Source organism: Saccostrea cucullata, unplaced genomic scaffold (assembly GCF_032062105.1).
Source record: "Saccostrea cucullata isolate Sc308-1 unplaced genomic scaffold, CSIRO_AGI_Scuc_v1 ctg1377, whole genome shotgun sequence".
NCBI classification, from domain to species: domain Eukaryota; kingdom Metazoa; phylum Mollusca; class Bivalvia; order Ostreida; family Ostreidae; genus Saccostrea; species Saccostrea cuccullata.
The window spans coordinates 11,377-35,541 of record NW_026940178.1 but is presented as its reverse complement, the minus strand read 5'-3'; the positions used below and the strand labels follow the sequence as shown (position 1 = coordinate 35,541).

The 24,165-nt window shown below is 34.2% G+C and overlaps 1 protein-coding gene and 1 pseudogene across 1 annotated transcript; both read left to right on the top strand.

The window, feature by feature from the left end:
• The first annotated feature begins 3,823 nt into the window (after positions 1–3,823).
• On the top strand, positions 3,824–5,650 carry LOC134254907 (uncharacterized; annotated as a pseudogene).
• A 2,632-nt stretch (positions 5,651–8,282) lies between these two features.
• On the top strand, positions 8,283–10,251 carry LOC134254912 (uncharacterized). Its single transcript, XM_062737442.1, has one exon. The coding sequence runs from the start codon at positions 8,287–8,289 to the stop codon at positions 9,976–9,978; it is 1,692 nt and encodes a 563-aa protein (XP_062593426.1). The 5' UTR covers positions 8,283–8,286; the 3' UTR covers positions 9,979–10,251.
• Positions 10,252–24,165: the final 13,914 nt, after the last annotated feature.

Below are 24,165 nucleotides of genomic sequence, written 5' to 3'. Positions count from 1 at the left end.
TTACACAGAGTCACACAGAAGTATGAATTTATATGACACTGACGTTTGAACCTCAAAATACACAGGGGTGTTCCTTACGCCATATATATGGCCATAGGGAGTTGTGGTATAAAATTTCATTGCAAAAGCTCAATGGCTAACAGAGATATCGCGCGAAAACAAGTGTTTAAACAGACAGAATTTCTAAATTTAATACCTTGACCTTTGACCTCAAAATCAAGAGGGTCTTCCAAAGGCCATATAAAGTGTAAAAAGTTGTGTAAAATTACACTGCAATAGCTCAAAGACTTCACGCAATATTGCCAGGAAGTGAAAGTGTTACAGACAGACAGAACTATAGATGGACTGCCCGACAGACTGAAATTGATATTCTCTAATTTCAGCGGGGGGCAACAAACGAGCAAGCTTAGCCAGTTGTATTTTCTTTCCGAAGTATCTGATGTATGACTTAACAAGTCTGTCCACTATTTAGCATCGGGATCGAAATGATTTGTAGTGAAAACGAAAGTAAAAGCAGTAAAAACTGAAAAGCTAAAAATATGTAATAAACCAATGTTTGTGCTGTAGATTTAAATACATAAGTAAAAATACTTTCAATATATTTTGTAAAAGAGCTCCAATTTACGCGTCAAACACTAAATTCATCCAACAGTAGCAACTGTATGCTTTGCTGCGTAGAACACATGATCACATGTGCGAACCAGTTAAATTACTGCGAACCAGTTAACTGTTTGAAACCTTCTATACAAAAATAAGCATCGGGAAATTCCTTTTTGAGTTAAATTTACAGATTACTTTGGTGTTTAATAGAGATTTGTTGGTTTACAATCTATATTGATTTTACTGAAATAAAATTAGCAGGCGTGATTTACTGCAGAACCATTCCCAGAATTCCAGGTCACGCAAGCGCATTGGAAGTTCTTCGTACCATAACTAGTCAGCCCGCGGGCTGACTAATAACCGACCGCCTCCTGGCGGCCGGTAAATACATGGGCGCAGACATTTTGGACACCCAAAGTTGTGCGGAGGAGAAAATGCTACCTGGCGCGTGATTGGTCAATAAAAGAAAAAACTTGTTATGTATTTGACAAGTGAAATAAAGTTGATAAAAATTTCATATCAAGACTTTGGTTTCTTTGAGGTATGTAGGAGTTACAGTTAAAAAATTAAAGGGAGGGATGCACTTTGGTTGGAGATTTTCATTTGGTGTCAAACGCACCTAGTTGTAAACAAATGGAAATTGAAAGTAAAAGTGCAACGGCACGGTATATTTTTTCGGGCATTTTTTGTTTTTTAATATCTCGAACTTTCATGACAAAAAGGTCATTTGCCCGAAATTCAGTATATATATCAGTGAGAGGGGCTTAAGTTTGTATGGAAGTCTATGGGAAAACATTTGGTAGCGTTTGTCCTATAGAAAAAGTATGATTTTATGGATAAAAATTGATTACAGCCAAAAAATCAGTCGGTTCCTATGTTTTGGCATTGAGATTATATTTTAGTTAGTTTTGACTATTTCTTTAAAAATTAGAGGGTTTGGGTAAAATGAGGCTCACAAACGGGACTGCAAATAGTGAAAAAAATGCCAAAATTTGTGCCCTAGCTCTCATATTTTCAATAAATGTACATGTAAATAATTTTAAATAAATATTTATACCGAAATTTACTGTGAATATTGTAAATAATGCAATATCAATATTTATGGGCATCATCAATACACAAAACATATGAATATCCCCCTCGCAGTTTGAGAAATTTATTTAAATCCATGTATTTTATGAGTGTAGACATTGGAACAGATTGATTAATCCTCTTTCAAATTTGTGTTAATAAGAGTTGATTGAATAATTTCTAACAAAATTTGACTGCTATTTACTAATTAGGTTACCTTGTTTTTACATAAGTGGCATAATCCAGCAGCAAAGCCAGTTTCAGTCATGTAATCAGTGCTGGCTTGAAATAAAAGTTATACTTTTGGTGAAACTTAGAGATTACTAGTAGGAAATTTAATTTAAATTACAGTACAATATATTTTTGCAGAAAATACATTGAAAATGCAATAAATATGCAAAATTATAACTGAAAAAATTATGAAAAAGGTATCTGAATATCCCTCCACCTTGCCATATCCAATCTTGATATTCTGCTGAAAGGGGGGGGGGGGTAATTTTGTGCTGTAAAATGAGAGAAAATTGTTAAAATCTGGTTTATTTGAATAACACGAGTCATGATTATCTGCAGTTATTTTTTTCCAATTTCTTTTTTTTTTAATAATTATCTGAGTAAATTCTATTTTAACATGATTATTTCAAAGGTATTACATCACAAATGCTTAAAAAAATTCAAAAGAATGTGTTAAGAATAAAAAATTATGATATAAGCTACTAGATGCATTTATCAGTATGTTTTAATACAATAAAATGTATTTCAGCGATGCATTCTCAAGAAGGAAGAGATTAATGATCCCTACCCTCTTACAATGAACAACACATGGATACGCTCGGGATGATCCCTTTGCTTTAATTAAGAGTTCCAAGGTATTGTTTACTTAGAAAATCTAGTTAATCTCTTAATATTTAAGTTATTTAGAACTTTTGTATAGATTACTAGAAAATAAATTTCATCAGAACTGCAGTTATTTATGCACTTTGCTTACAATTGAGCACTTTATTCAGTCAGACAATATGATTTATCTGCCCTTGGCATTTAATCAATTTATTAATTAGGTCAATAATTAGCTGCAGATCTGTAGCTCTCTGGTTGAAAAAAATCGGATAGACAAACCAGAGAGCTACAGATCCAAGTGTTGTAAAAACCTTCGATTTACGCCGACGTTTTTTCGTCGCTCGCTTCGGGAATGATATCTGAATTTTTCAGCATTCAACCGCCTAAAGATTTATATGTATTAATAAAATATATATTTTAACCCAACTCTGGTTACTTTATTTACCTTTTAATGGTTCCTAACTGCCATCCTTCGCATTGGAATGTCATTGTTTTGAAAAATTCGCCTCCTGACTGCCATGTTGACCTATTGGCGAGATCTCGGTATTTGGTCACGTGACAAAGGGGCATAACTCTAAATGGCGTTTCCCGTATTTGCCTTCACAACAATCGGCATACGATTTGATTTCGGACTCTATCTTAACAAATAAACACTGACAACTATTTTTTACAGTTAACTCATTTAGTTAATACATAAATCGACAATATGAGCGCTTATCAAGCATACTTTCTGTTAACTTTATACTTCTATGCTTGTCAGAAAATTTATACACATGAGCTATATTGTGATAGCAGAATTTATGACGTTTTGCACAATTTTGACAAAACCATTTCGCACCAAAAAAAATCATGGCTGCTTTCAATGTGAAGAAGGTATTCGATAATAAGATTAAACCACGATTTCATTTTGAATTTGACCTCAAAGATGAACAAATATCAGTTATAGAGAGTGTTTTAGGTAAAAGGCATACTGTGGGTGTTTTCCCTACCGGCTTTGGAAAAAGTGTATGTTTTTACTGCCTCCTCTAATTCTTAATCAGCAGCACTCAGCTTCAAGACATGTTTCCTTAGTTATTTCTCCCTTAAAAAGTCTGATGATAGATCAGTGCAAACATAATTTTGACCATGGTATTCCTGCTGCTGTCATTAAAGGCATGGATGAGATGAGTCATGAGGTTATTGAAGGTATGACTTAATGTATCAGCTTTGCATAGAATGTACAGCTTGATTGAAAGAAATGAAACACTTATAATTTGAACTGAAATGGTATATTAATATTCATATAGGCATAAAGAAGGGTACATATTCAATTCTATATATGTCACCAGAGACCCTTCTGAATTTTGAGTCCTGGGGAGACATAATACTGAATTCCAGCTTGTACAGTGACAGAGTTGCATTGATTGCCATAGATGAGGCGCACATTTTGGAATCCTGGTAAGAGTTTTTCATTAAATTTTAAAAAATGGACAAGTTTTTTGATTTTTGTTAATAAACAAACATTTTATTGTTGAATGGTCTTCTCTATACATGTAATTTGTTGGATCATTCTTGACATTTTCCCATTACATATCTAATGTTTCAACCAGAGAGCTACAGATCTGCAGCTAATGTCAACAATATAACAAACACTCCTATGTTTTTAGAATATTTTACATTAAAAATACACAAATATAAGGTGAGAACATTTATCTATATGTTTAAGGGGTGATACTTTTCGACCAACATTTGCGAGGCTTGGAGAGCTTCGTTCACATTTCCCAAAGACTCCATTTCTTACGCTTACTGCAACCTGCACACCCCAGATTCTGAAGAACATAACCAAAGGAATCCATCTACCTGGTCTTAAGATGTTCACTGCATCTCCTGACAGGTAAGTTTTCTTATGTGTAATACGGCGAATGACCACAACTGAAAATTTTATGGCCATAATATTCTATAACTTTAACACATGTTTTAAATCTTCTGCTATGATGTTCATGATTAAATTTATAAAATCAACAGACCTTACATTTATCTTGAGTACAAAAGGTCAAGATATTTTTGAAGAGCTTGGGTGGCTGTTTGATGACATAAGAGTAAATGGTATCAAAGCCAGAAAGACTTTAGTATATGTCAGGTAAAATATTAATGCATCCTATAAGAAGATGTATTATGAAGGTCATTATTAAGATTGGGTTCATTCTTTAACTTACCGGTATGTTTTTAAACACATATATACTCTTCAAAATTGTTGGAGCTTGAGTCATGGTGGACGCCTTTACAGAGATATATTGGGCCATTTAAAAGAAGGTGCCTATTTTGAACAAAGAAAAGAGCAGCGCAACAGCCATATTGCCTTGTATCATGCTGGAATGGCTTCCAAGGACCTGGAGTACATACTGAATGAGATTTCTAAGCCAGAGAGTGTGATACGACTTGCAGTCTGCACCATCGCCTTTGGTATGGGGATCAATATCCCCGACATTGACCTTGTAATTCACTGGGGTGCATGTAATTCTGTAATGGAGTATTGGCAGGAGGTGGGTAGGGCAGGGCGAGATGGACGCAAGGCCAAGGCCATGTATTTTGTGACCCCTGCATCATTACTTCATGCGTCAGATGAAATGAAAGAGTTATGTGAATCAATGGACAAGTGTAAGACAAAGTGTTTTAGGGACTCTATACTGTTCTATTTCATTGGTTACTCCTCCTTATCACCATCATATTGTGAATTGAGTTGTGGGGAATGTGAGTGTTACCAGTGTAATTGTTGTTACAGTACCGACCAGACCCAACCTGACACCAAAGCAGTCCCAGAAAGCAGTCCCCGGGACTGCTTTGGGACCGCTCTGGGACTGCTGTGGGACTGCTCTGGGACTGCTGTGGGACTGCTATGAAAAGCTGTGGGACTGCTGTGGGACTGCTATGAAAAGCAGTCCCAGCTGCCTCTGGGACTGCTCTCTGGGACTGCTTTGTTCACTCATGTGTGACATTGGTTCTGAGTGACAGATAGCTCCGCCCCTTTGTGTATTTTAAATTTGCAGGTTTCATGTTGTTTTGTTTACTTCCAGCAGAGAGGAGTTTAAACTGTTTAATAAGCAAGGATTTAATTCTTATAATCTTTTAATAACTTGAGATTACACGTATTGTAGTTAATTTATAGTTTTAGGGACTGTATTTTACTCATATGTAATATAGAATATTTTTAAAAATAAAGTTGTTAAATAAGGAAGTCAGGAGGAGATTTTTACTTCTAAAATATATAAAACTACAGGCTCATGAGAAAAAAATATCTACATGTAGATTTATTTTATTATTCAATCTAAAATTAAATACTCAACATTTTTATTTGGCAATATTTATATACAAGTAGATATAAGATATTTTAATTGAAAAGGATACACGTTTTACAAGCATCACGCTAAAATAGTATTACATGTAACCCTAAAATAAAAATCTAACAATTTATTTTATGACATGAAATAAAATTATGCCACCATTCTTCCTTAACAGAAGAAATGTGAACAATTATACGGGAATTTACAGATGAATTAGTTTTTAATTTATAAATAAGTTATTAAAAGAGTAAATTAAAAAAGATAAATAAATAATCAGTTGAAAATACCGGGAATTGTGATTCATTTTTTTTTTGTTTTGCTTTTGTTTACCTGGCCGATAATGTGTATAAATAAAATGGTATAAACACCTGCGCGGTTTCAATCGCCTTTGGGCAGAAAACCAATCATGCATGTTATTTGGGTACACGTATCAGTGTTACACATCATTGATCATGCTGCTCAATTAACAATGGCCATAATTTCAATCTATGTAAAAAATGTAATGCAAAAAAAAAAAAAGATAAATGAAATGAGTATAAATTTCTTTTAAGATTAATTAAAGTTAAACATAATCTTATGATTCTATACTGGTCACTTATACAATTTACAAATAAAACAATAATTTTTTTAAATTCACATGCAAGTAAAGAATAATCAATACTTAAAAAATATTACTTCGCAAAATTAGCAACGAGTTTTTCAAAAGCCCTAATACTTTTTTTTAAAAAATGCCTTAAGAGTATCCCGATAGTATTAGTATTAGTATTTATAGTATTACATGTCTATTTTTATCACTGGTGCATGAGGAGAGTTTATTAGAGAACTGTTTGATAAAGGCTATATAAATTAAACACCATGGATTGTGTAAAATTTTGACAATACCAAACATGAATATATACATGTATGTGACTTCAGGTCTGCATATACCAGAATGTACGTAAAGTGACTCCGTGGTCTAGTGGTATGTTTCTCGCTTCCCATGTGAGAGGTCCCGAGTTTAAGTCCTGGATGAATCTTTTTTTTAATCCTTTTTTTTTTTACTAAATGATAGTATTCAGCACGCAAAATGAAAAAAATTTACGAGGTCTGTCTTGTGCAAACTCCTAAAATCATCATTACAGTGTGATAAATATTCCATAGAAAAACAATCTTCTATATACATAATAAAGAATAAGCAATTAAATATTCATATCCATATTGGTATATTTTATTTGCTTCAGTATACATGTATACATTTAATAATTCTACAAATTCAGTGCGGTGGATCTGACCCCCCCCCCCCCCAACTGCGCATGGTTTACTTTTTCCCTAAACGGGGGAAACAAATTCTCTGAATTAGTTTGTTTGGAAGTTATTTTTAGTGCAAATCCCTTTGTATTCTTCAAAATCTTTTTAACTTTCGTGGAACTGTTTACGTTTGCTTAGCAACTGCCTCTGTGAATTTCGAATCCGACGTAATTAATATGCAGTGTTCGGGAAGGCAACGTAACTGTGTCCGGCGTGATTCAGCAGTTTTTCAGGGCATATGGATAAATTTATTTATTTAAAAAATTATATTTGTGATATAATCGGAAATTTTAAAACTTCTTCAAAAGTGTTATATATTGCAATGTTTACGCCATGGCGTCATAGTTTCAACTGCAGTGATGTGCCTTTAGTCGAGAGCGAGAGTGTGGGGAAAACGAGACTAATGTGCATTAGACCTAGTCTGTCGGAATTAGCTTGTTTTGGACGTTTAAATGTAAAATTCTGTTGTAGGATAAATAAAATACATGATAACGGTCTAGAAATATATATTAGCGATATTTGGGCTCGGGTCGAAAACGGGAAGGCTCGTCCTCTATCACGTTTTCTAACCCTCGCCCAAATATCGCTTATATTTCAAGACAGTAACCATGTATTTTATGTATACTAGTATATTTGTTTAATCCTATACTTTTTTTATGGAAATATATGTGTCAGCGATTAAATGCAATGATTTTTTGTCTTTTATTTTTAGAACTCAAGCATAAAGGATAATCAAAGAGAAAGTAGATGTTAAGGGTATTTCTTTTTATTCTAATTTTAAATTATGGGGATTTTCATTCCTTATTAGAAACATTTCGAAAAGAAGGTAAGTTCATTTTTTATATATTGGCTTTTGAATAATTTGGTAAACTGTTAAATGAAAAAGTGATAAATCCTTATTAAATTAACATCGTCGGAAACCCACGGTCGGTCTCGCTTCTCTTACCTCTTACCGACGGTGTATATTTACATACATCTATACATCTGTACGTATTTGAATTGTAATTAGTGCCATATTAAAAACTTGGCAAACAAATTAAGAATATTTAAATCTACACGGCATTCAGACAGATACTAGTAGTTTGTATATCTCAGGGTGTAGAAAATAACACCTTTGTATCTCATCAAGTGTTTAATGTCCTTAGTTATATATTTATTCTTTTCTATCATTAGAATGGATCACATTCCTCGACTATCGGAGGTCCTGTACGTGGGTCTGTGTGATGAAATAGGGACACCGACAGAAGTGGCCATCAGAAGGGACGTGAGGGACATGGAGGAGATGATCAAGAAACCTGTACAATTGTGTACTGGAACTATTTATTTGATTTCTGGTAGTTATAGGGAGGGTTTTAGGTTTGACTACTCTGATCGTGATGTAATGTTCTGGATTCATAGCCATAAAATGATAAGTAAACTTTCTCAGTCAAGCATATACGATCCATCAAAACATACCATTATTCTAATGGAGGAATCAGATACACCGCCTGGATTTGTAAAATTACATCTTCTTACACAGCCTAGGGACGACTTTATCCAATCAGCACTTGTTTCCCTCAATGGTATACATTTTCTTTCAAATTTGTTATGGAAGGAAAAATGGTTGCAACGGACTGAAGAAAACAAACAATATCAAAATGTTGACAGTCATGGTCCTTGTTCAAATGGTTATTTTCACCATATTGAATTTGATCAGGCTCTTTGTCTTAGCAGTGTACATTGGACAAAAATAACAAGTAATTGGATTGAGCGATGTCTTCATTACACCTGGCCTCCTGAATATGTGTTAACTGAAATTCTGAAGAACGGTTTTCATTGTGTTGCTATCGGGAATAATATTTTATCTCCTTCCTATGAATTAGAGTGGAGATTATCGTTTTCTCAAGCCGAACAAAAATTAGTGTGTACCATGAACCATACCCAATTTTTATGTTACGGACTCCTGAAAATATTTCTAAAGGAAGTAATCAATCATAGTATCCGCGAACCATTACTTTGTTCATATCACATAAAGACTACAATGTTCTGGATAAATCAGTTGGAAACTATTCAATGGTACCCAAACAATATACTGAACTGTTTCTGGAAATGTTTCAAATATATCATACATTGTGTTTACCGTGGCGAGTTTCCCAATTTTTTCATTCCACAAAATAACATGTTTTCAAACAAATTAATTGAATCTACTCGTAGCTGTTTACTAGAGCAACTTAATCAATATTACAGAATGGGCGTGTCTTGTCTTCTTCTTAGTCCGACTCTCAGATCAATACTGGAACCAGCTTTAAGGACTCCGTCGTTTGTGGTTCATTTTTTCGAGGGTCATATTAAATCTGTTGTAGAAGTAGATTTTCAATGCAGGGATGAAATATTTTCTATTTTTATGACAGATAGGCAGTATAAAGAAATTGTTACACAATTTAAATCGGTTGAAAGATTATGGCAATTTTCATTTTTGCCGTACCAAACACTAACATTACAATATTGTACAGCTCAAACTTTTATTAACATGGTGTTCATTGCAGCGCAGAGTTCTTCTTGTAGAACTCATAAAGAGAGGTTTTCATTAGAAAGAAGATTTTGTAACATACTGAAACTGGCTGGAAGGATAGGTTGTGTGTCTGATTTACTGTATTTAGCTTTGTATTACTATAGATTTGGTAGATATCATGGAACTGTTAGGTTAATTCATTTCATCAGAAAAAGACTTTCACAGCCTTTTATCTTGTATAATCGTCTAGGTGGACAGGGATATGAAGCTGTATGTAGTCTGTCTCCTTCTCAACGGATGAAAATGGCATGGGCAGATACTCTGAAACTTGATGCGAGTGTTTTATATATTCGAGAATTATTATTAGAACAATAAGAAGCCGAGAAGAATGGAGAACGCTTTTTATTTATATCTCCATTTCTTACACTAGAATGGTTGTCTGTGTTATCTTTCTACAGACTAGGGAATCGGTCTCTATATCAACAGTCACTGTCAGACTTAAAAACTCTGCTGTTATATGATGATGGGATGTATATATCTACACATCAGAGAGATCTAGCCTGGCAGATACTTGGGATTTGTCAGCACGTTGTTGGGGATTTAAACGGGTCTTTATATTCTTATCAACAGTCACTGAAACAGGAGCCATTCCATCGAATACAGAAAGCTACAGAAACTAGAATAAACTATGTTCAAAGAAAACTTCAATAGATATTCTAGGCCCTCAAGAGCCGTTGATTAAAAACAATGGAAAGAGATGATATTTACGATTTCAAAATCTTCGGACATATGAAACATGAAGCCAAAATTATTTTGGTTGTTAACACAATATACAAAATACTATGAGTAATCATCTAATTCTTACTTAAATCTAAGTAAGGGTACCTGTTGTCACCGTTATTTGTTTGGTTTAGCCACCTCATTGTCATTATTAGCGACTGGTATATAGTTTTGAATTGTTTTGCCTTTTGAACTTTGAGACATTATTGTGATTGAATCAATAAATCTCAGTAAAAAATTGGTTTGTCCTAGTTAAATTAAAATAAAGCATTTAGTAGTAGAAATGGTTCAAACATTTTAGGATGAGATCAAAAGATTTATGTCTGATTTAAATTAAAAACTACATTCAAATCGGTAGAGTAAGGATGTTATTATGAGCTCAAGTTTTTTTGTTCTCCTAAGTCGATAACTATAAAAATGCCAAATATATATCGATATACCACGGTAATTGGAATTAACTGGCATTTTATGCCCTGATGGGCGAACAAAATTTTTATTTAGAAATGTATAGGAAACAAGGAACTAGTGTTGGCAACGAGTAACCGGTTAATCGTCGAATGATGCGAGTATCGGTTAGTAAAATTGCTATTCGGTTACTCGGTTAAAATGCATTTTATATGGTAAATAACTAAAAAATAAAACGTTAGTTTGTTTATAAGCGTACAAATAAACATTTTTCTAATTTTCTTTACTGTTAGACCTAAGATTTAATGATCTATGGTTTCACTACTACGATTGATTGGTTTTCACACTTAAATGATGGATTTGATTTCCAGCAGGTTATACAAGTTTTGAAGACCCAAGTTATAATTACCTCATTAAATAATTTAATGAGATGCCGCCCAAGACATGTTACATCTAGTCAAGGGTCACCGAACCGGTAGGTTGTGTTTTACATTGGCTCCGGTGTGTATTTATAATTTTGACATCTTCTAATAATTTAGGAATTTTGGTGCGTTTTGGTGCGTTTTAAGTCTAATTTAAAGTCTGTTGGCAGAAATTAAAAGTTGAACTGTTCGATGAGTACCTACTCAGCCCAGCCATAGCTATTGCCATTGTTGTATAGCCTTGTATATGTCAGCTTACACTTGTGTAACTTGTATTATTATCCTTCAGAATTATACAGTCAATCTGATTGGTTTAGAGCAGGTCACGTACAGGGAGAAAACTCGTGATGTCTCCCTCACGCGCAGGGAGACAACTGTTATCTCCCTTCAAATGACAATGAAATAGCGTAAGCGAGCATGCAGGGTTATTACTGTGTTGTCGCCCTTTGAATAAAACTTCAGTGGTTCAAGCGAGATAACTCATATTTATAAGTACAATGGCTAAATATGCGGGATCGGTAAACAATAAATTCTAACGATGACGTCAAAGTTGTCTGTTGGCGTATTTTGAAAGTATACGGAATCGGAGCAGAATAGAAGAAAATAAGAGGTTTGATTACTATTTTCTACTCTAGCTAATTGATAATTGTATATTCTTCAGGATGATAAACTATTATGGACTGTTTAGAAGGGATACATCACCAATTATCAGGTCTGAGTAGGGTTGTCACCCTCGGTGAAAGACCAGATAATTGGTGATGTATCCCTTCTAAACAGTCTATAATTGTATATTGTGTTTCGTGTATGCAAATTGATATCAGTATGTCTGTCGCCGACACTGCCAAAATTGTATCCGAAAGTAATGCAGTCATATACGGTGATGCAGGTAGAGGACATAATGACGGTGGTGGTAGTATATGTATTACACTGGAATCAATTCACGATGTGTTAATGCAACTCTCACATATGCAAACACACATGGACACAAAACTTTCAAATATTGAAGCTAAAAATGACAGCCTTGAGACTCGGCTAAGTGAAATTGAAAAGAAAATTGCTAGTTTTAATGAACTTAGTAATGTGGTCAGTTCTGTGAAATCTCATGTGAGTATGCTCGACAGTGATGTTAAGACAGTAAAAAATGACCTAAAAGAAATAGACTCTAATATGAGTGCTCTTGGAAATGTCTATGACACTGTCAAGGAGACAGTGGAGGCAAACAAACGTGGGACTACAGCAAACAGAAATGATATCGATAAATGCACGCAGCTACAGAAAGTCTCTGATTCGAAGATACAGAAAGAGCTCAGTGATTTAAAAGAAATTAATGCGAACCTGCAAGAAAGTGTCACTGATTTAAAGGCCCGGTCTATGAGGGACAATCTTGTGTTTACGGGGATGTATGAGGAAGAGGGAGAGGATACAGAGGCCGTTTTACAAGAATTCATCAGGAGAAAATTCTGACTAAACTATGATATTTCCTTTGAAAGAGTCCACCGCGTAGGGAAATGGAATGAATATCACGAATATCCTAGAAACATCGTTGCCAAATTCACCTACTTCAAAGACAGGGAATAAATTAGGACACGCGCCCCGCAGAAACTTAACGGTTCTAACGTATGGGTTAATGAACAGTTCCCTCCAGAAATCGAGGAGCGCAGAAAGAAATTATATCCCATCTTGAGGCAAGCAAAATTGGACAGAAAGCGCGTTAGGCTAGTGAAAGATCGACTTTATATCAACGGTGAATTATATCATCTGAACAGAGACACAACTATCCAACCGGAACGACAATCGTACAGTAACGCGATCAACTCGGGAGCCTCAGCAGATCGACAGCCCACGCAACGTGAACGACCACCGGACCGTAACGCGATCAACTCGGGAACCCCTGCTGATCGGCAACCCATGCAATTGGATCGACCACCGTACCGTAGCAGTAACTACTCGGAAGCCCCAGCTGATCGACAGGCCGCGCCGTCGACAAAACGACCAAGCTACGGATCGACGCCAGACCGACTGTAGGAAAACAAGGGGGACCAGTCGGCACAGGCATTGACATTCCTATCTTTAAATGTCTGTGGACTACGTAAAAAGTTGAATTATGCTGATTTTTTAAATTTTGTTTGTAAGTACGATGTTTTATGGTTTACCGAGACAAAAACGGATAACACTGATGTCATATTTATCCCAGAGTTCGTTGTATATATGAAAAATAGATTCAATATTGCAAAAGTTAAATCAGGAGGAATTATTCTTGCAGTGAGAGAAAATTTAGTTAAATATGTTGACAGATGTTATAATCTCAAACTGTGAATATGTATTTTGGTTTAAGTTATCGAAAGAAGTTATTGATTTACAGTCAAATATATTGTTTGGAATTACGTATATACCTCCAGAAAATACTATATACACATCAGTTGATAGTTTTACTGACATTGAACGAGAACTGTTAAATTTTTCCAAAAATTCGGAAAATATCTGTTTATTGGGTTTTGTTTACTTCCAGCAGAGAGGAGTTTAAACTGTTTAATAAGCAAGGATTTCTTATAATCTTTTAATAACTTGAGATTACATGTATTGTAGTTAATTTATAGGGACTGTATATTTACTCATATGTAATATAGAATATTTTTTAAAATAAAGTTGTTAAATAAGGAAGTCAGGGGGAGATTTTTATTTCTAAAATATATAAAACTACAGGCTCATGAGAAAAAAAATATCTACATGTAGATTTATTTTATTATTAAATTAAAATTAAATACTCACTTAACATTTTCATTTGTCACTATTTATATACAAGTAGATATAAGTCAGATATTTTAATTGAAAAGGTACACGCTTTACAAGCATCACGCTAAAAGAGTATTACATGTAACCCTAAAATAAAAATCTAACAATTTATTTTATGACATGAAATAAAATTATGCCACCATTCTTCCGTAACATTAGCAATGTGAACTATTATACGGGAATTTACAGATGAATTAGTTTTTAATTTATAAATAAGTTATTAAAAGAGTAAATTAAAAAAAACAAGCATTCTGAGAGTATTGCATAAGCAATACATGTCCCCTACCGGGTTCCCCTTTTTGTTCAGGATGTCATTTTATAATATGTAAAAGTCATTCCAAGGTAAAACTGCAAGATTTTTAAGTTGTAAATGCCTTAAAACTAATAAAATAATCCACATTAGGACGAAAATTCAACTCATTTTTCCACCGTCTTTTCCTCGCTTTATATTTATGTCGACCATCGTAAGTTAGCGCAGTTCGAACCCGATCTTAATTAAACGATTATGAAAAATATTCAAATGCCAAAATTCTGTCAAAAATAAATGTTGCGAAGCGAAATTCAAACTTGATCTGTAACTCATTAAGATACACTCACATACCAAAATTCAGCTCAATATCTTCAAGCGTTTAGAAAAAAAGTGTGGAAAACTGAGTGGGACAGACTGACGGGGACAGACAGACGGACGGACGGACGCAGAGGAAACCTATAGTCCCCTCGGTTTCACCGGTAGGGGACTAATAAATAAATAATCAGTTGAAAATACCGGGAATTGTGATTCATTTTTTTTGTTTTGCTTTTGTTTACCTGGCCGATAATGTGTATAAATAAAATGGTATAAACACCTGCGCGGTTTCAATCGCCTTTGGGCAGAAAACCAAACATGCATGTTATTTGGGTACACGTACCAGTGTTACACATCATTGAACATGCTGCTCAAATAACAATGGCCCTAATTTCAATCTATGTAAAAAATGTAATGCAAAAAAAAAGATAAATGAAATGTGTATAAATTCTTTCAAGATTAATTAAAGTTAAACATAATCTTATGATTCTATACTGGTCACTTATACAATTTACAAATAAAACAATAATTTTTAAATTAACATGTTAGTAAAGAATAATCAATACTTAAAAAATATTACTTCGCAAAATTAGCAACGAGTTTTTCAAAAGCCCTAATACTTTTTTTAAAAAATGCCTTAAGAGTATCCCGATAGTATTGAAATCGGCCTGATCTATAATGATAAGATCTATTTAAAACTTATTCTGGTGATTTGATTCAATTTTAATTTTCTGTATTGAAAATAAAAATGGGATCCAGTATCAATCACATAAAGCCCAAGATATTTTATGTAGGTGTGTAAGCTTTAATTCTTCCTTCAATAAATATTATTTCAAATCATTTCAAATCTATACGGGTACTGCTCATGTAATTGACCTTCTTATTGTAAGGATTCCTGGCATACTGCTCAGAAAAAAAAATCAGCTGCCTTTTATAGTTCCATTGTTTATTGGCAATCTCATTTCTGAGTTAGCCCCGCCCATTAAATTAATAAACCCCGCCCACTGGGACTGCTGGGACAGCTTTCTGGGACTGCTGGGACTGCTTTCTGGGACCGCTGGGACTGCTGGGACCGCTCTGGGACTGCTATGGGACTGCTCTGGGACAGTTATGGGACTGCTTGTTGCTGCACTATACATATACATATTTTTCACGGGACTGCTTAGGACTGCTTTGTGTCAGGTTCGGTCTGGTCGGTACTGTATCTGTGCAAAGAAGCTTGTCCGTGCAGAATGATGAAGGTCAAAGACAATTAAGAATCATTAACGAAGACAGGTATACACATATATTCATTATATTTAATTAATTATAAAGAAATTCTTCATTTTCCAGTGCTTTCACATATTTGTTTGACCTTGCATTTAATTTTTCTGGATTTTTCACTGAAATGTTATGTTTGAAATCTTGAAACCAGTGTGATGCCTTTCCTCTCCTTTGTCAACAAACAACTCTTCCACTCCATACTCTTCAATGAATTTCTTTAATTTTGCTTTTGAAGATCCGTCTGATGAGGACGCACGTGGAATGTAATATTGGATGACATTCACCTGGAAGATATCCTCAAGGGCTTTCCCAACACTCCCAACAATCTTACTGCATCTTGAGACCTTTGTTTCCGTGTATTGCCCATGAGAGTTCTTCAGGTTAGCTGTAAGTATGAGCATCAGTCACCAGTAGAGGACTCGGAGAGCTCTGATGACTCGGACGACTCCTTCATTTCAGAGAGTTCAGAGAATCAGGACTCATCTGATGTGGAAGTTAGTAGTGAAGAAAAAGTAGATGCTGTTCCCCTTCCACAAGACGACACTTCCCTAAATGATGAAATTGAAAATGGAAATCAGAGTATGTGGCAGATATGTTTAATTCAATTTTATAATAATTTTTTATGCTTCCATAGTCAAAGATTTGGGAGTATATAATTTATGGTGTATTACTTGTGACAAGACTTTCTTTTTGATAACAACAATTTTGAACTTGGAGTTTGTCCTGCATTTGAGAAACTTCAACCTATTGACATAGGCTGCCATGTGAGGGCATCACAAACACATCTTGTTTTTTGTGACATTTAAAATAGTGATAGCTGTTCATTGACACACTTTTGCACAAAAAGTAAAGAGGTAAGGTGATTTAGTTTACATCTTAAAATCGAGTCATACATTGAGTTTTTGGCTTGCCTTTAACAAACCCTGGTTATAGTGTGTGCTGGGACAATGTCCAGAAGTTGAGCGTGACACGACATCATCTTCGACAGGACAATAAAATGATGCTGTGGGCCGTGTGATTGCAGCCAAGAACAGGATATCCTTCCGTCACCTGGGTGATGTTGATGGCACATGTTCTATAAGAGACATACAACTGGAGGTAAGTCGCTGATTAACATGCATTGTATTTTTATTGTGTGTCTCCATGAATTAGCTGATGTTCAAATTTTTATGTCTTCCATAAATTTATTAATTATTACGTGTAATTGTCAGAACTACCTACCATCCACCCAGGACTGGGGAAATCTACAGAAAAGAATGGAGTATGTTGTTCAGGGTATTGTGCAGAAAAACTTCCCTCAGTTCAGTGAAGCCCATGTAGCAACTATCCAGCATCAGTACTCTGATATTTCTGAAACCAAGTCAGAGATTGTAAGTTTATATATGCATCTGGTTTTTATTTGATACAGATTATGTCAAAATAATTCCAATCTTCATTTTGTCTATTAATTTCCTGTGTTTTGATTGGACGAGAACACGTTCCAGAAACTTTTACACATCGATAGATTCTTTCAATCAGAACTACTTTCTTGATGACACTATAGGTTATCGTATAAACAATGAAAGCAGTTATTTCTGGGTCTGTTCTGGCTATATAATGAATACAAGATTCTTTAAATTTAATTAGGGCTTAAACAAAACTGGCAACATACTACACTGCCTAACTGATGGACGCCGTGACAATGTTTATGTCACTGTTCGATCACGAGTGTGAATTTAAAAAAAAAAAAAGCTGTCTCAACGTTCACACGTAGAAAATAAGCTCAGTCTGTATCGTTTTGACAGGGAAAAAGAAACGTACCTCAAACTCTTGCCCTATTAGCATCAAATTCATATTTACTTTCTATATTGTTCCTCAATATTTGAATAAACAAGTGCAAATTGAAGGCGTCGTCGGTCTGCAACTTTCACTATGAGAGTTGTTGTTTATGTCAACGTGGCCATGGTCGAAGACGAACTATTCTGAAGTAAACTAGTAATTACGATATTTGTTGACTTAAACAACATTCGATTAATTGTTATAAGTTTATTTATCGATTTTTTTGACAATTTAAGTTGAACTCTATCTAAATTCATCTCGATTACGTTCCTTTACGGTAAAATGTATTCCTACGCCGTCCAGAAATAACGGATTGTATGGATGCCTCAAAGAGAAATAATTTAAATATTTTTAAAAATATAAGAATTAAACGTTCTTTTTGAAAAAAATTATCGATGTGTAAACTCTTGACATTTTCCTCACAAACTAAATAAAAGTGCGAAGCACTTTTATGTTAAAATTAATGAAAAAATTTATTTTAGGTTTATATGTAACAAAAATCTGAAACTAATTTTTTTTTTCAAAAAAAAAGAATGCCTACCTACCTACCTAGTCTAGAACAGCAAACGAAGATTTTATTAAGCTTGGCCTAGATATTATTGCAGACTTTCATGATTACAATAAATCTTTTTTATTAGGTTAATCTTGGCGTGATTCAAAAGAATCCTGCCACGGCACGCGGAACTCTAGAAATATTAAAATATCTCCATAAGTATGTGCCAATTGGACAGAATGGACATCCATATCCAATCCTTTGTCATGGAGACCAGTTAAGTGTGGAAAGACTGGTAGAGGCAAAGCTGTCAATGGCCTTCAGTGAAGATGAAGCAGATCAGCTTACTGGACTCATTCCAAGACCACAAGGATTCCATAAGAGATGCATAGTTCTTCGGGATTCTATGAACATGTTGTTTAGTGGGAGCACATTGGGGGATAAGGGTTCTTTGTTCCTTATCAAGAACAGATTTGGCTTCCGAACAGTAAAGAAAAATATCTCTGACTGTGTGAACTCGGTTGTGGATTTCTTCAACTTCGTAACGGAAGGAAGTGTTTGCATGATTGTATGTAACATTCTGGACATTGATAACATTGACATGAACTCTGATGTTATACCTGAGGATGAGAACGAAAGACAGGAAATGATCAAAGACATCTGCAAAAGTGTTGTCCGACTCATTTGGCCACAGATATATATGAAGTCCATCCAGCAGGCTGCAGAGGGTGACTCTGATGAAGACCGTCAATACCTAGATGACACCATTCTGTACTGACGAGTTGGAGGGGACCTTGCCCTACTACGATGATGATTCTGATGATGAGTTTGGTATGATTCAAACTTAGAAATTATTCATTTATTAACATTTCAAATAAAAATAAATAAAATTATGTGTATCAAAAATTTTCTTGATCTTAAAGTAGTTCTATACTCGCACTACGTCATTTACGAATAGTAAAACCGGAACCGCGCTTCCTTTTTCCGAGATGAGATTTTTTAACTATATTGGTTTGACTTTTACTTAGCGTTTTAAATATCCGGCAACGATTTTGCTCGAAGTCGGTCGCGTCAACAAACACATATTCTACAGTTTATGAATAAATTAATTAAACAGAGAAGGCTGGGAACAACTTTCGGTTGACAGAAATAATTAGGTAAGAAAACGCTTTTTCTGTGAATGATGCTTTTTATATGCCGCGCCGAAAACACGGGCCATATACATACTACATCAGAACATGTATCAAACCATCGAGGCGACTATACGAGGGTCGTTCAATAAGTAATGCAATACTCAGTATATCATGATAAATGTTGAAGCATTTAATTTTATTTTTTTAATATTTGAAAAGTTCTATTTAAGATCTACTAAATACAGAAAACCACACGAATTTTCATAGTGTCACCGCTAAGAAATTCATTTTTTAAAGTAAGCATGGTCACTACACTGATCTGAAAACTGTTTATAAATGATCTCCGCCAAGAAGATGAAAATCAGTGCGTATTTGAAAAATGCGCTTTTTACATAAATTGCAGCAAACCTCATATTTAAGATAATTTTTTTTATAAGTGGAAAAAATAATCTTTAAGGCTGTATACTTTTCAGATGTATTCAATAATTCGAAAGAAAAAAAACATGGGTTCAAATATAACAGTCAATATTGTCAATTGAAATTTGTGGGGACATCACAAAATATCGACTTTATGTGCCACATGTAATTTGAAAATGCTATATTTACATAGAAAGACATTGTTAAAATACTTAACATTAAATCGTCACAGCATTTTGTAGAATTCGGACAAAGGAACAACATATAACAATATTTCAATCAGACAGGTGCCCTATTTTCTCACAAATTTCCAAGAGAGAACATTCGTTAAAATGTGCAAACTGTTTACTTAAAAACACATTTTTAAACAAAATTTAAGAATTGATTAACTTGCTTAATGTATGAGGAAGCGTTGATGCTCTTATTATAGTCGTAAAATATAACTAATGCTAAAAAATGAGGAATCCAAGAAAATGGTGTCTTTTAATTAGGATAAAGAGAAGTAAAGGCTGCAAACATGTTTTATTAGTTTCATGTATTTAAAGAGGTCAATTAAAACATGAACATGCATCCAAATAAAGTACAAGTAATAGTAAGTTTTATCTTCAAATTGCATGAAGGAAAGTTGAGTAGATTTTTTGCAAAGGAAGCCCAAAATTCGGTGACCATGGTATTTTTCCTGTGCTTAGCAACGCAGCTGGATATACTCTAAGAGAAAAAATAAAAAAATTGAAGAACAGAAAGTATACATGACTTTTCAATTACCCATATTAGTTTAATCTCTGCCACTTTGAGATCTTTTTGTCCCAAAAACACATGAAAACAATCAAAGGAAGATTGTACAATGTTAGATATGTCATGTGAAATGATATTCCTCAGTGCCTTTTGGGCACCCCTAAAGATGAGTATGCTGAGTATTTCTGTTCATAGATTCAGAGACTTGAGACATATGTAACCGGTAACAGGGAATGCCTTTAGGGATTGAAACTATTAAGAATATGTATTACGTACTTTTCTTACTTTTAGATGACATGTTGCATTATTTATTGAACGACCCTCGTATTGTCGGCAGCCAAGTCGAAGCTAATAGTGATAATTCGGAAGAAAAGTAATGACTACGATTTGACTTAGACAATTTATGGATTTTACTAATCAAACATTACAAAATTTACTTTGAATAATAATTATTGCATAAAACGCATACCCCCTCCCCCAACCTGCTTACCTACGAATCCCAATGCAAAATTATCTTTTGAATACATGTAAGTATTTGACAAAAGTTGATTCCCTTGCAGCACACTTTGTTACATTCTGTAGCAAAATCATCCAGTTTCTGAGAATCAATGAATTACTTTCATTTTCATCGTCTCCAATTTAAAGACAAGTGTGTGGGGTTTTTTTTGAGTAAAATACGATAAATTTTAGGGACATTTGGTTTTGGGTGTGTATAATTATTGTTTTAAATTATGTACAAGCTTGTTAATACAAGTATACACTCAAACATAAACAGTATTACAGAAATATGTGGCAATACATTACTTCTGGAAGAAAGAAAATAGGGGGGTCCCTTTAGTGTAGAGCTCATACCACGAAAAGTAATGATATGATTTTTTAAAGCTTATTATTTTTCTTAAATATAATTTAGTAAAAATAATGCAAATTTACGAAGTTTGAGTCCATAATTTTTTTTTTAAATGACCGAGATTGTCCTGTGAAGCATATTTTCTCACATTAAATTTTGATACAATAGCCTAACAAAGTGCATCTATTTATAATAATTCATGCAAAACAATGATATTATATTGTTTACTAGCATGTTTCTACTCTATTTTGGGTATTAAAGTTTAATATTTAGACTTAATTTATATACAACAAAATCTAGGATAGGTAAAATTTCAGTATTTTACATTTCGGGATGTATACCCCGATAGGCTATAGCGGAAAAGTGAACATGTTGACATATAATTTTTCTTGTGTCTATCCATTGCTGGGATGTATGTCTATCTTATAAAAGCAGATTTTTAAAGATTGAGCCCATTTAGTGCCGAGTATAGAACTACCTTAAAATGGATTTACTTTTGATTACAGATTAACCTGAGGTAGTGGACCAAAACAGTGGTGATTCCGTTTTCAAGTATAGTTGTAGCATGCTGTGGCGTGGTCTCCTGCAAATGGTGCAGACAAATGCAGAACGGCACAACAATGGGGACCAACTCATATCTGACTGGAGGCTTGATATGGTGAATTTCTGGAATTACAACCATAACAAATACCTCATTTTGGGCCACAGACTCCTAGCAGGTAGTTATTAAAACAAATGTGTTAGTTACCATGAAATAAAACATTTATTAACTGACAGAAAGTTAAAATGTGTGTCTTACACTTTCAAATTCTCTTTCAGGTGTAAATGGAATGTTACCAGCAAGAATTAGGAGTGAAGTCGTGTGGAACAGCAAGGCAAATCTATTGGGGAAACCAGGCCATAATATTGCCTTGGATCTGGTCAATGAGTTCAATGAGTGTTAAAAAATATAATTAATATCAAATTATTATTCGTATAATTATGCCCCCGTAAACGAAGTTTCGGGGGGTATATAGTTTTTGTCGTGTCCGTCTGTCTGTCTAGCTGTCTGTCTGTCTCTCTGTCTCTCTGTTTGTCTGTTTGTCCGCAAAAACTTTAACCTCGCCCATAACTTTTGATTTAGTGGAGCTATGATTATCATATTTCATATGTGCTTTCCTTGTGACAAGACTTTTTCTGGGTACCACCAAATTTGTTCTTTTGACCTTGACCTTGGAGTTTGACCCACTTTTACATGAAAATTTTAAACTTTTACTTTGGCCATATCTTTTGAACAGTAGATACCATGGCATTTATACTTCACATATGTAATGTTTGTTGAAAGACCTTTCATTGGATACCAACAACCGTGACTTTTTGACCTTGACCTTGTAGATTTCCATACATGTGAAAAAACGTTAACTTTGGTTAAAAACTTTTGAACGGTAAGTAATAGGGCTTTCATACTTTATATATGTATTCCTTGTGAGAAGACCCTTCATTGGTTACCAAGAACTTTGAACCCTCTGACCTTGAGCATTGAGATTGACCTACTTTGAAAAAGCAAACCTTGACCATAACTTTTAAAGAGTAAGGCCTAGTGCTTTCATACTTAACATATTTGATTCTTAGGACAAGACCTTTCTTTTGATAACAAGATGTGTTTGTAAAACACTGATGCCCCTGTATGGCAGCATAGCAAAGATTAAGCTTTTGTTAAATGCTAATTTAATTAATTGGTACCAAACGTTGGGTATTCTCACTGGAAACAATTGTGAAATTTGAAAGTAAGCTAATGTTAAATTTTTTGTATAAGTACAAAAAACCTCCAAGGTCGAAATGTCAATGTAATTAGTATCAAATGAAAGGTCTTGCCACATAGAATACTTATGTTGAGCAAGAAAGCCCTAGCCCTAACCATTCAGAAGTTATGGTCAACGTTCAATTTTTTTAAAAAGTAGGTCAAACTCCAAGGTTCAAGTCAAATTGTCACAGTTATTGTTATCAAATGACAGATCTTGTCATAAGAATCAAATCTGTAAAGTATGAAAGCACTAGCCCTAACTCTTTAAAATTTATGGTCAAGGTTTGCTTTTTTAAAGTAGCTTTTTCTCAAAAGGTCAAGGTCAAAGGGTCAAAGTTCTTGGTATCCAATGGAGGGTATTTTCACAAGGACTACATATATGAAGTATGAAAGCCCTATCCCTTACCGTTCAAAAGTTATGGCGAAGGTTAAAGTTTTTTCACAAGCACGGAAATCTACAAGGTCAAGGAGTCAAGTTTGTTGGTATCCAATGAAAGGTCTTTAAACAAACATTTCATATGTGAAGTATAAATGTCCTGGTTTGTACTGTTCATAAGATATGGCCAAAGTAAAATTTTAAAAAGAAGGCGGTACGGTTTAAACTTTATTGTGCCCTAAAAATTCGATGTTCTTAAAAAGTTATCAAATTGGCTTTAACAATAGGCAAGTTGATGAATATGATAAATCATTAAAGAATATGGCATGAGGGAGGACTATATTCTGGAAATATGACGTCATTAATTTGATACATTTTAAAGTTTTATGCAGAAAAGCTTCAAAATGATTCGTTTTTCTTCTAATTTTCCTATAGAAAATAGTCTTTGCCACCGTCGCCCGCTTTAATTTTTGGATATATTTTGCAAACAGCTAAGAAAAATCACATCTCTAAAAATCTTTCCGGGCGACGGTGGCAGAGTATGTTTTCTAAAAGAAAATTCCACTAAAAAATTGAGGTCTTCTGTACCTTTTTAAGAAAATACGGGAAAATGCACAAGTGAATGACGTCACAATTAGCATTTAGGAGGTCAAATGAGAAAAACCATTCGTTTATTCTTACTGCAGAGAATTTCTATGATTCAGATAGAATTAATTTTAATTTCTTATATCA

Bases quoted from the DNA above. Each gene is read 5' to 3' on its own strand.
- LOC134254912 (XM_062737442.1), top strand. From the start codon at position 8,287: ATGGATCACATTCCTCGACTATCGGAGGTCCTGTACGTGGGTCTGTGT.